General features: G+C 53.8%; 4 protein-coding genes across 4 annotated transcripts; 2 read left to right on the top strand and 2 right to left on the bottom strand.

Annotated features, from left to right (window-relative positions):
- Window positions 1-2263: 2263 nt before the first annotated feature.
- Window positions 2264-3652, top strand: J4E79_000710 (uncharacterized protein; the record flags this gene model as incomplete). Its single annotated transcript, XM_049349626.1, has 4 exons — window positions 2264-2371; window positions 2474-2844; window positions 2898-3312; window positions 3362-3652. The coding sequence occupies 4 exons, from the start codon at window positions 2264-2266 to the stop codon at window positions 3650-3652; spliced, it is 1185 nt and encodes a 394-aa protein (XP_049216413.1).
- Window positions 3653-4221: 569 nt separating this feature from the next.
- Window positions 4222-5624, top strand: J4E79_000709 (uncharacterized protein; the record flags this gene model as incomplete). Its single annotated transcript, XM_049349625.1, has 3 exons — window positions 4222-4498; window positions 4557-5099; window positions 5155-5624. The coding sequence occupies 3 exons, from the start codon at window positions 4222-4224 to the stop codon at window positions 5622-5624; spliced, it is 1290 nt and encodes a 429-aa protein (XP_049216412.1).
- A 983-nt stretch (window positions 5625-6607) lies between these two features.
- On the bottom strand, window positions 6608-7380 carry J4E79_000708 (uncharacterized protein; the record flags this gene model as incomplete). The annotated part of the gene is given in 2 exon segments (XM_049349624.1): window positions 6608-6748; window positions 6763-7380. 2 exon segments carry the CDS (start codon window positions 7378-7380, stop codon window positions 6608-6610), a joined length of 759 nt encoding a protein of 252 aa, XP_049216411.1.
- Window positions 7381-8780: 1400 nt separating this feature from the next.
- Window positions 8781-10644, bottom strand: J4E79_000707 (uncharacterized protein; the record flags this gene model as incomplete). The annotated part of the gene is made up of 2 exons (XM_049349623.1): window positions 8781-10541; window positions 10606-10644. The coding sequence occupies 2 exons, from the start codon at window positions 10642-10644 to the stop codon at window positions 8781-8783; spliced, it is 1800 nt and encodes a 599-aa protein (XP_049216410.1).
- Window positions 10645-12477: the final 1833 nt, after the last annotated feature.

Here is a 12477-nt window from a genome sequence, read left to right as displayed (position 1 = left end):
GGTGCGATAGGGGAAATGGTACCTCTACATCCGACAGACCGCCTGTCTGAGGAGTACGTATCCTTAAGCCCGGGGTCATGGTGGTTGGATGCTGTGGCGTAGGCAGCTTTGAGGGAAGCGAGTAAGGTGAAATTGCTCACCGCCGCGGCACCGTCGTGCAAGCGCTTGACATATATTCGACGTAGATCGCGAAAACGTGCTCAGGTTGACAAAGGGTTACAGGAAACTCTCAAACTGGGTACGATGGTCTTCGCTCACCGCCTACTGCTTTCAGAGGGCCATGCATGAGGGTCGTGGAGTCGGTCGCTTGGTGGAGCGACATCCCGGTGTTCTTTTACGTTCATGGACAGGGTCTATAGTAGCGTTGAATATACCTGGGGCGTTGAGGTAGACGCATGCGCAGTGCGAACGGGAGGTACCTTGCTTATCAGTAGGGCCATTATTCTATTGCATCTCGTAGCTCGTCGCGCCGGAGCTGGGAGCGCACTGGCTGGATAGGTACATTAGGTATATTCGTTAGTCGAGTCCTGGGCGCATCCTGGTGTGCAAAGAAGTTAATCTCAACACTGCTGGGCATGCTCGGATCCACCATGGTGCTCTGCCGTGCGACGTTTGATGGAACAGAGATCGAGTGGCCGTCAACGTTTGTTTTGCCGTCCCGCTGCTGCAGTTTGCTCGGCAGCGTGCCAGACGACGGTGGTTGTCGAATGGGAGAGCAGGTCGGGCGGTCGGAGAGATACGTAAACGCTTGTTGCGGGTCGGCTTAGTAACGACATCTCATCTTGCTCGTGGCCGCTTCCCTGTCAAGTGCTGGGCCTGCCATGTACCCGCGATCACCGTTGTTCCTCCGAATCCTTCACGACCGACACTCGACCTCATTTCTCGGTCGAGATGGTAGATCTGGGACGGCATTGCAGCGCGCTACCGGTGCTTCTTCGCCATTGTCATGCAGATGCTGGCACATGTCAATTTCCATGGCTTCTTGGTGGCCACACCTCGGTCAATGGTGCAGCTGTTGACTATTAGCTATCCCTTGGGCCAGTCGTTCGTGCAGTTGGCGTTGAGGTCGCTCCGATAAGAGGCCCTTGTACTTTCTTGTCCCGGCACTTCGGTCGCGCGTAGGACGAATTTCGTCAATGGGCTGCTCGGTAGCCAAACCATGACCCATGCCCACCCTCCAACCGACATTCAGCCAACGGGTCTGCTACCACACACACCACAGTTGCCCCAGGAGGATCCCGCTAAGGGGCCGCACTACGGGACTGATTCCATGCTCCCCAGAGTAGTCCAGGCTGGAGGCGCACCGTTGGGCGTGAGCCGTTTGCACATGGGCAATATATCCGGGATTTTATATTGCAAAAGTGACTTCAGGAAGTCTTCTGGAATATCAGCCAGATACGCTAGCCAGTCAGCGGTCGAATTTTCCCGTCGGTATGCAGGCCCTAAGAATCCAAGATTGATGATGCACCGGGGGCAGAGGACGACTTATGGTTTGAGCTTTGGCTTAGCGGTAACGACATGCTAACGCCGAGACAGGACAGCCTGCATATCAGGCTGATGTTTCGCGCGTCCTGCCCAGGGATCTGTGGTTCTGCAGGGCCACTACAACCGACAGGTTCGCTGCCGTAAATCCCAACACAACCTTTGGCAGCGGGCTCCACAGCCGTGCAGTGTGCCTTATCGCTGTTTCACAACGCCGGCGGGTTTCTGATAGACGGCCACTACACAAGACAAGACGTGTTCAAGATACACACTGCATTATGACATTGCTCCTATATCGCATCTTGCGTGTGCACGTCCCGGAGCTATACGGTGTTGATCCGGCAAAACGAGTCTAACAATGCTTGAGTCCCTACATACTAGCTCGCTGGGCGAATAACAAGAGCTCCCGGTCGTGTACCCACAAGAAGATCTAGCCTCATATATACACACAGAGTAACGGGATAAAGAAAAGACTACGCGAGGCCTACCGTACCAAGTAGCTCTGGTCGCGCATCCCTATCCATGCTCGTCCCGCCAGTTTGATACGCCTAGCAAATGACGTGGAACCTTTGAATCTTCCCTCATGCGATGCCATTATCTCGCCGATGCACCAACCTGAGGCAAGCCCAGCTTGTGCCAGGCCACCGTTGATCGAAATGGGCCTTCTCAACAACTATATCAGCCTCCACGCTCCCGTGGGGTGGGCTTCTGTTAGCTATCTCTTCCTCACTTCTTCCCGCTCCATTGCCACCATCCCCCATACTACCAAAATTTTCTCGTAATGGCTCCCTCAGCTCTCGCAGATATCTATCCAATCCCAACGAGGCACTACTCCAAGTCCTCGACTGTCGTAGCTTCGGTCTTACATGGGCCAAGGGATTTGCGGCTCGTATGCCTTCCAATTTCGTTACACATCCCACGTCCACCCACTACTCGTGGGGGTTTTGGTGTATATTGAGCATCTAAACGTGAAGCTAACGAATCCAATTAGGAAACTCGTACCATTACGGATCCCGCCGCCAATGAACTCCAGATCGCTATCAAGGCCACTGGACTGTGCGGAAGCGATTGTTCCTACTACAGCAAGTTCTGCAACGGTGATCTGCAGGCTTGCGAGCCGTTGTCACTAGGCCATGAGTCTGCTGGGGTTGTGGTTGCCATCGGCGAGAGTGTTACCGGCTACCAGATTGGCGATCGTGTTGCTCTGGAGGTAGGTGTGCCGTGCGACAACTGCAGGTCATGCCAACGGGGACGCTACAATCTCTGCCCGAAGATGAGGTTTCGGAGTAGCGCCAAATCTGTGCCTCACTTCCAGGGGACGCTTCAGGAACGCATCAACCATCCCGCGAAATGGTGCCACAAGTATGTCGTGCATGATCGACCCGAAGCCGAACTTAGCTGACAACTTAAATCAGACTACCTTCGCATGTCTCCATGGAATCGGCTGCGCTTCTGGAGCCTCTTTCTGTTGCGATCCATGCAACAAGAAGAGCCCAGATCGAGCAAGGTGACACGGCCATTGTTTTTGGCGCAGGCACAGTCGGCCTTCTGACAGCTGCGATGGCCAAGGTGTCTGGCGCCACAACCGTTGTCATCGCAGACATCGACTATGGGCGAATCAACTACGCCTTGGCGAACGGCTTCGCCCACAAGGGCTATATCGTGACCCCGCAGAAACATGGCAACGAGACTGCTGAGAAGTTCGCCGTAGCCAAGGAGTTGGCTGCCGATGTTATGCAGATTGCATCCCAGAACGAGCCAGACTTTGAAGGTGCTGATGTCACCTTTGACTGCACTGGAAAGGAAATCTGCATGCAAGCTGGACTATACGTAAGTCTCTCCCGGAAACAATCGCAAACCTAATCCTAATTTCTCGTAGGCGACAAGGCCTGGCGGCAAGCTCATCATGGTCGGAATGGGTACGCCAGTTCAGACACTACCCATGTCAGCATCTCATCTGAAGGAGGTCGACATCATTGGCATCTTCCGCTACGCCAACACCTACCCCACTGGTATCAAGATCCTGTCTGCCGGTGTACTTCCGAGTCTTGACAACATGATCACTCACAGGTTCCATGGGTTGACGTCGACAAAGGAAGCTTTCGAGCTCGCGGGCAAGACGGTCGACAAAGACGGCAAGCTTGTTCTCAAAGTCCTCGTGGAGATGTAAAGAAGTGAACGGCCCAGGAAACCACTAATATGTACATTGAATTGTGTGGCATTCATAACGACATGATAGAAACGATATAGAGAGATCGTCCGAAAGGCGGCGACCGCGGTCAGGCGTTTTGAAAGTCTGGAGCAAGACTAAGATACCATTCGCTTTTGGGTTGGGTTGGATTTGGAGTTATGGGGTGTATTTGGCGATTGACGCAAAGATCTGGAGGCTAGGCCTGACCATAGATGATAATGCCATAATCGTACTCCGATGATAACCACTCGCTCCGATTCGTGATCCTTGATTCTGAAGTCTGAGAAAGAGGAGTGTAGTGAAACCTAGAGGATGACCGATCTTTCCCATGGAAAGCGCGTCGCGCTGCAGTCGCGTTGACACTAGCTCTGAACGGGTAGCGCCTTGGCACAACCCCACGAATTGTGGCAGCTGCAGCCTAAGCAAGCTCCCCACCAAGACCATATCATTGCAATTGCCTTGCTGCTCGACTACCACTCCGACCTCCTACCACTATATCGACCATCGTGAATCTCTCAGACGCGACACCGAACTACACTGCAGCAAACATGGCCGAATCATCAGGGAATCCACTCGTTTCGACCACCCGCGCCTCTGACGCAAGTCCAACAGTACAGCTTCACCCGCTGGTACTCCTCACAATAACAGACTGCGTAACACGGCACACACTACGACAGCAGACAGGACCAGTAGTCGGAGCCATACTAGGCGCGCAAGATGGTCAGAATATCACGATGGAGGTTGCTTTCCAAGCAAAGCTCCTGCCAAACCAAGACGGGGAGACAGTACTAGACGACGAATGGTTCAGCAAGCGTATCGAAGACTGTAAGTTCTCGGCTATACCTCGTGTTTCCACATCTGAATGAAGCTAACCTGACTGTAGTCAAGGACGTACACAAGGAGCCACAATTAGACATTGTAGGCTGGTTTACCCTCGGTCCCGCCTCCGGCCCAGAACCCCACATCCTTCCTATCCATTCGCGCATATCAGAAGTCTACACCGAGTCTCCGCTGCTCGTACTCTTCCACCCAGAAAATGCCTTCTCCAAAGAAACCGCTGCCGGAAAGCTGCCTCTTACCGTCTACGAGTCCTTGTCCGTCAATACAACGAGCGATCCGAACGATAAGGCTATGGATATCGACGGGGCCGTACAGGCAAAGTCTACAAAGTTCAGAGAGCTAGTATACTCGATTGAGACTGGCGAGGCGGAAATGATCTCTGTCGATTTCGTCGCGCGGGGTGGTGGCAACGCCACTGCAGTAGAAGGCACAGCAAACGTGGCCGGTGCAGCGCCGGAGCCCTCAAGAACCGATGAGGTTACTGGGAAGCGGAATACACGAGGAAAGCAAAAGGAAAAGGAGAAGGAGAAAGAAAAGGATGCGCCCATTGACGAGTCGGTCATCTTGAATGCAGACGACGAAGAAGGTAGGTTCAACCGCCTAAAGTTTTACTTGGTACAGTCATACTAACCTTTGTCCAGTTCTCTCTTCGCTTACAGCCAAGATGAACGCCATTCGCATGCTCAGCCGACGAATCCTGCTCCTGCGCGCATACATCGACTCGCTCCCAGCATCGTACCTCTCCGACCCGTCCCTACCAGTCAACGCCGCGCCAGACGCGCAACATCCCCTACCTCTAGACCACTCGATTCTCCGCAGTGTATCCGCCATGCTCGCCCGCCTAAATATCCTCGGCCCGCCAGACTCAGCCGCTTTCTCGCTCGAGTCCCAGCAAGAAGCATCTGATGTGCAACTAGTCAATCTGCTATCATCCATTACAAACTCCGTCTCTCTAGCGAAGGATCTCGGCCGCAAGAGTTCTATCGTTGAACACGCCAAGACCCAGGGCAAGAACCGCATGGGCGGGTACGGCGGAGGTGGCAACTACGGCGGCGACGCCAACTTCTTCAATACTGTCATGAGCGGAGATTCTGGTGGCGACAGGTGGTGATCCCTGTCGATCCACCAGCATGAATCAATGGGTACGTCGGAGTCATTTAGTCTAGAAACGAATATCCTGAGCTAACGCAGACTTCTAGGTTATTTACGTTGCTGATGGTGCTCTAGATCGGCAAGGCGACGGAGCGTATGCGCGATGACTGACGGCCGTCATCCCCATGCGCTGTTCGATCCAGACGATATTCCCGACGAGTTCGACTGGGACTTTGTCAACCAATGGTATCATGCCGTGTTCGCGATTCTCAGCATGGGGCCAGCTTATCTGCTCTTGTTTATAGTGAGCCCGATCATGTTCCCACTAATTATACTGGGGCTATGTTACTGGACAGGGTGGGGGACGTATCGGATCATACGCAGATTGGGTCTGGCGACCTTGCACATGCTGGGGGCTGTTTTACACGCTTTACGTGATCTGATGCGTTTAGCTCAGCGATGAGATCTATGCATAGCGTTCGGCGCATGAGTGGGATTTGATAGACATGGGTATTAATGGCAGCGCGTAATGGCACTGTCGGTATATGAGTAATGAAGAAAGGTACATCCATTCACACTGGTATTCAGAGCTTTGCAGCGCTTTGATCAAGGGAAAGTCTGACACCCTGAAGCCTACATTGACGCTAGAGGTTTCTGATCTGCTTGTTTTGTCCTGATGTAGGCTGCAGTCGGGACCCTGTGCAGTATGAGGTGCCAATAAGACATGGCCCACCTCGTGCTGAGTTCTGAACGTGGCCAACCCAATGCATCGGCCCTTGACGACCTTTAAACTCTTATTGAAACCACCCGTTGCCTCCTCCACCACCACCTGCCCTCACCATCTGGGGATCAGCAATAAATCTCCCCTCTGGTCCCTCAAATGCCCTCGCCTCGAATCGCGAAACAAGGAGCAAGTCACTGCAATACTTGTCTCTGTTAGCATCTTCTTGGAGCCGCTTCTTGAGAAACTTGCGTTGTTTGTTGTAAGCTGTGCGTGTTGAGTTAGGACTTGGTGGTGTTGTTGGCCGAACAGGCGTTGATGGTGGAGTATGGGCGTCTGAGGAACCATCTACCCACATGTGAGGTGACGTGGTCGGCGTGCAAGGGGTCGAGGGGGCTGGCGTATCGTGAGAGATGTTGAGGCTGCGAAGGATCACGTTCAGATCGTCTATCCTGGAGTCTGAATGTCTTTGTGGCTCCTTGGACTCATTAACGACAACCCAGAATGCGTCGATTATGAGTTCTTTCTGCTTCTTCGCATGTTTCTGTTCCATACTGAGACCATCCATGCTGATATTCGAAAGCGTGGAGGACGCCGAGGCTTCAGGCCCCCATGCGATGAGATCGTTGTCGCCGATCTGTGACGTAGTGTTCTCTTCTTGAGATTTAGCAATCATAGGCGTTCCGCCTTTCTCACTGTCGCTGTCGTTGACGTTATCGTTGTTGTCCCAACTCCATCCGTTCTGGTCGAAGTCTAGATCTCCGGCCGCAGATTCCATTTCTTCTGGCGAGAAGTGATTGAGTATCCAGCTTCCGTCATCATCGTCGAGAGGATGCGAGTAATCGGTACTGACTGGGTGGATTGGGTCGGTGCTCGCAATGTAGTCCCCATCGTAGTCGTTATCATCCATCTCCATCCAGTCCTTCACGTGCTTCTTCGGATCGACAACGTCTTCTGGTCGTACTTCTTGGGTCAGGGGTGAGCGCGCTGTCCGGTGATCCGTAATGCTTACCCGCGCCACGCTTTTCTTAAAAGCGTGTGAGGTTATCTGCATGTTACGTGCATCCCAGGAAGCCACGTAATATTGCTCGTCAAGTTCCCGAACTAGAGTCGATATTTCGTCGACACCAGCCATCCGCTTCTCTATCAGCTTAGCTAGATATGATCTCGCTCGCCCTAGCTTGGATTCCCACTGGCTCTCCCATAGTTTATGCTCGCAGGGACTGCAGTCAGTATGAACGTATACAGTAAGGAAGGATTCAGCAGTACAAGCAGCTCGTATGCTTGTCCTCGTCATCTTGTGCTTGGTACCCTTGCAGCGCGATCTTCGTAGACGTAGTAGATGCTGGCATTTGAAGGAAAAGTGAATGACGTTGCACATTGCCGGCGGATATTGTGACTAAAGATGGAGCTTTGACTTCGTGTACGAACGAGTGGAGTGGGAGATCTTGTGGATGTATCGTTTAGAATGTCATAATGATATGGGCATTCTGGCGAGAAGAATAGAACTTGCACAGCTCGGTGTTAGCTTCCTTGCACGATCATGTTGGAGGCATAGCTCTCACAGAGTCGGTCGTGGTATGTCGTCAAATCCAATGGGAGCTGCACAGGGATGGTGTATGTGATGTGTCACCGATTCTGAAGCAAGTAGTTTGCAGTGGCCACTTGATCGTGGTAGGTGCATTCGGAATCGAGAGTAGGTACCGTCGGAACCTCCACAGGAAAGCACGTTGTGTACTCAATCGCCAGTCGGCCTGCGTCTACAGTCGTGTGATGTTGTTATGAGGCAGGCGGTCCGTCGTATAGTGTTGCCATAGCTACCACTCAGACACCTCACCTACGTGTACCTCGAATTGATGTGGAAAAGCGGGGACCTTCAGGTAAAGGTGAGGGCGTTGCTGATATGCAGTCAGTCGCTGTCGCGAAATGACGCCGGCTTCCATACCCATGTTAACGGCCAGTAAGATGTAGTGCGCACATGAGGCTGGAGATAGACGCTTGCTTGGTTGTTGAGCGCAAGTGTCCAGATTGTAGTCATGGAAGGAGCACCCAGTCTGACGTGACACATCATTGCGCAGTCACGTGTATAGCGCCAACCGACAACTTGGCCTCTTCTCATGCCTGAAATAAAGATGGAGCGCGGACGTCATGCAGTTCTGACACTGCAAGCACCGGCATCATGCACTGATTGTGAAAAACTCCAGAAATCTCATTCTATTACCACAATCCTATACCATTATGCAAGAAGAAAAGAAAATGCATCGTACTGATGACGGCGCAGCCGCATATACAACTCCCTAAGAAACCCCCGAGAAGAAACGAAAAGTGGCGTTGCGTCGTTGCACATTACGCGTGAGCGTCATTACATGTATACAGATATCCCAATTGGGCATATGACCCATCCAAAACGGAAGGTACGACCCTGACTGAGACCCAGACGGTGGAGAAGAGAAATTAGTAGCGTACCACGGGTGACGCGCTCGTGCTGCCGTCCTGCACCATAACACCTTCTCTGACACCCTCCTTCTCCATCTTGTGCATCCAGTCCTCTTTCTTGTCCTTCTTGTGCATCCAGCCGCTAAAGATCTTCTTCAGTTTGGACTTTTGCTCTTCCCGGCCTGGGGTCTTGGGCTCGTTGGAGAGGGTCTTCCGGGCCGTGGTATCCAGACTCATCTTACGAGAGAAGGTAGACGCCTCGGCACTCTGGTTGCTGGCAGAGTTGCTATCTCCGCTTCGTTGGCGAGTGTGGTTACTGGAGCCTACTTCGAGGCGCTGGTCTAGATTACTAGTAGAGGACCAGCCAGTCATCGTGTTTCCGGGGTGTGTTGGGCTACCTGGATTGGTCCTTGTGGGCTGTGGGATGGCCTTGGTCTCCTGTTTGCGAGACGACTTCCGGGCAGGGAACGAATCGTTGAATTGCATGGCCAACGTATCAGATCCGCTCTTCCTGTGTTTCTTCGCGGCGGGAGAGCGCTCCTGGTGCTGTTCTTGCGAGCGCATCATGCTTGCAATGTGTGTTGCGGCGGTTGGCGATGTGGGAGATTTCATCGATACTGTTATTTCCTCCTGGGGAGATTCTTGGTGGTCCTTCCATGTGTCCAGACCTGGTAGTGGGGGTAGCTCTCTGTTCAAGTTGAGGCCGTTGGACTCCGACTTCCTGGGCTGAGCTTCCTCCGGTTTTCCTTTCGAGGTTCCTGGTCTGCTGTTGCTTCTTGAACTCAAGCGGCGGGGAATGCCCCAGCTACGCCATCCTGAATTCGAGCCACTGCGTGAAAGACCTTGGTCGTCGTTGTCGACTGCTGGACGAAGAGACTCTTTGGACTGCGCGCGGCTCAGAGCCCGACTGCGAGAGCCTGGGAAGATGTACTCTTTAACGCTTTCCTTGACACTGGCAGCACGACTGGGTGGTCGGACTGAAGTCGATGAGCGGCCACGGTGGCCCTCTGATGCTTCTTGCTGCCGCTTCTTCTCCAGCTCTCGACGCATCCATTCTGCGGCTTGTGCGTCTGCAACTGCTGCTGGGTTATCGGATTGGTGGGATAGTCGGTTCATGCTCCTGCTGTAGGGTAAAGATGCTGAGGTAGGCACTGACGACGACATCTTGGCGTTGGCGAGAGTAGATGTGACTGCTACGGGAAGGGTCACGTCTTCGTCCGAGTCATTGTGGAAGACGTTCGATCGCGGTACGTCCATAGAAGTCTTGCCGTATGACCTCAGCTTCTCCTCCCTCTCGGCGTCCCGTTCGTCAAGCCATCCGAAGTCAGCTCGCTTGCGACTGCTATTCGCGCGTGCAGGCATGTCTCCATAGGTCCTTGCTCTTATCTCCTGGTCCGCCTTCGTGCGTGAGCGCGTCTTGGTGCTGGGTTTGCGCATCATGAATGACGTCGAAGTCGCTGCCAGCTCTGGAGGCGCGCCAGTGGGCATGCGGACAGCGACCTCAGTGGCCTGTGGTTTACTCTCCTTCCGACGGCCGAGGCCACCAAAGTCGAGCTTGGGGTCGGTGTTCTCCATGCCATGGTCGGATGGCTTGAAGTTCTGCAGGATTTCGCGACATGCTAGGCGCAGTTCCAGATCGGTATGTTCGTCGAGAACGCGGCGGTTGATGTAGGGCGATTGGTCGCATATGCTGTCTTTGGAGGTGTGTCTCTTGTGTGACGAAGAGGGAGTCGGGTCCGGCGCGGGCTTGTCGGAGAGGTCTGGCTTGGAGGCAATCTTCTACATTGGCGGTGAGTTACTGTTGGGATGCGACTGCAGACAAAGGACTGGGGATGGAACGTACGACTGGCGCCAGATTGAAGGAAAACTTGCGTTGCTTCATGATTGATTAGAGTATGCTATATTAGGCCGAAGGCAGGATTTCGAGTAGAGTGCGGCTGCAGAGCGTGTATATGTGCTGCAAGTGCGCGACGAGGAAATGGGTGCGCGCGCGGGAAGCCGGTAGCGTATGGTCGGCTAGGAATGGCTAGACAAAGCTACTGGCGACTACTGCAAGCATGGGGGACCTGGGAGGATATGACGGAAGAATCGTGGTGATGCGCCGTGGGTTGGCCTGCATCGAATAGTGCAGTGCAGCGGGGCCAGGAGGGAAGAACTCCCAGGAAGTACGGGACAGGACGATAGGTATACTGCGCGTCGTGGTGTGCGCCGGCCCGACCAGGAGGTGTTGGAGTTTCAGAGTGGCAGCTAGCATTAGACAGGACGCAGCCGACCACCAGCCTGGAGTCTCGATGCCTCGTAGAACGATAAAGCAGCCAATCAGCCGAGTGGGCGCCTGAAGCCTCGACAGCGGCCAAATCTGCCACTCGTCAATCAAACCCTCTGTCGCCCACCCGCACGCGCCTCCTGAAGACGCCCAACAGCCACAACCCGCCATGACCTGCCCTCGCAGTCCCTCCAGCCAGCCCTGGACATCGGCGGAAGGAGCGATCGTGTGCCCCTTCCCAGCAGGACCAGACTATCGAAACTTAGCGGCGCTGCGGCCCCACGAATAGCAGCCAAGAAGGGCCGCGGACATGAGCTCGATCCGGCGACCGCATTCCAGATCTCCATACACACGACCGCACTCCATTAAACACGAAGATGCTCCTTTTGCGCCCTGGCCTGCACCCAGCACGCCAATCGCGCTGCGTCCTTTGCTGACATTTTCCTGGCCCAGCGAACGACGGTTGGACATGCGGGGGCGAGTTTCACATCGTAAAACATTCGCCATTCACCCACCACTGCTGCCATGTCCACCGCTGCAATACTGTCCAACCTTTAATAGCAGGGGAGAGAGAAGCTTCCGCCGGCGAGAAGAAACTTCTGTCTGCCGACCCTGGCTGGAAACTTCCGTGAGAATATCCTGGGAATAACCCGACGGGCTATTGTTGTGTTGCCGTAGCGCACTGGCTTCAGGACAGGCCTCTAAACGGTCGCTTCATCCCTCCATTCCTTCTGCGTGAGCCCCCTCATCGTCATGGCATGCGTCATCCAAGCATTTCGTTTTGCGTTTCAGTGCTCCGTTATCATCGACGCTCAACCAAGCTCCAAGTTGCTCAGCCGTCTGGTTTATGTGCGGGTCCCCTCCATGAAGTGCGTCGGCTAAAACTACCAATACTCGCCGCCCAAGCTACCACAAGATGCGCTCAACTCTCACAAACCCTCGCGACCTTGTCACTCGCTAGGCGCGCAGATCGCAGATCGCAGGTCCACCTGTTTTTGTCGCTAGGGACGGCATCGTGCGACCATGGTGCGAGATCAAAATAAGTCAACACTTAACCACTGCATCGGGTGGGTACATGAGCCTTCAATACCCTAGGCCGGCACCATGCAACGGCCTCACTACCAGTGGGTAAGCACTGCGCGGACACGAATTTCTTCAGCAAGGCTCATTTGATGCCTGGTGCGAGACGTCTAAGCATGCGACTACTGCTGCACGCTTTTCATCACGCACACAATCACGATTCGCGTCAACATTGCCTCAGAGTCCTGGTGTAAAACTTTCACTTTGACGAAATTGCGCGTCGATCCCAGTGATGTTGAAAGTTATTACTGCTGAATGCATGCTTGTCTTGCTGGTATCCAAGCGATCGAGATTGTTCGAAACAAAGAGCCGCCGCGAAACTTTGGAAGTCCGGCACTGCCACGCCTCCATGAGCATAATTGACCGGCA

The sequence above is a fragment of the Alternaria viburni genome (genome assembly GCF_023758015.1).
Source record: "Alternaria viburni strain BMP 2772 chromosome Unknown scaffold_1, whole genome shotgun sequence".
Taxonomy (NCBI): Eukaryota; Fungi; Ascomycota; class Dothideomycetes; order Pleosporales; family Pleosporaceae; genus Alternaria; species Alternaria viburni.
The sequence above is the reverse complement of the archived record's forward strand: the minus strand, read 5'-3'. Positions and strand labels throughout refer to the sequence as shown.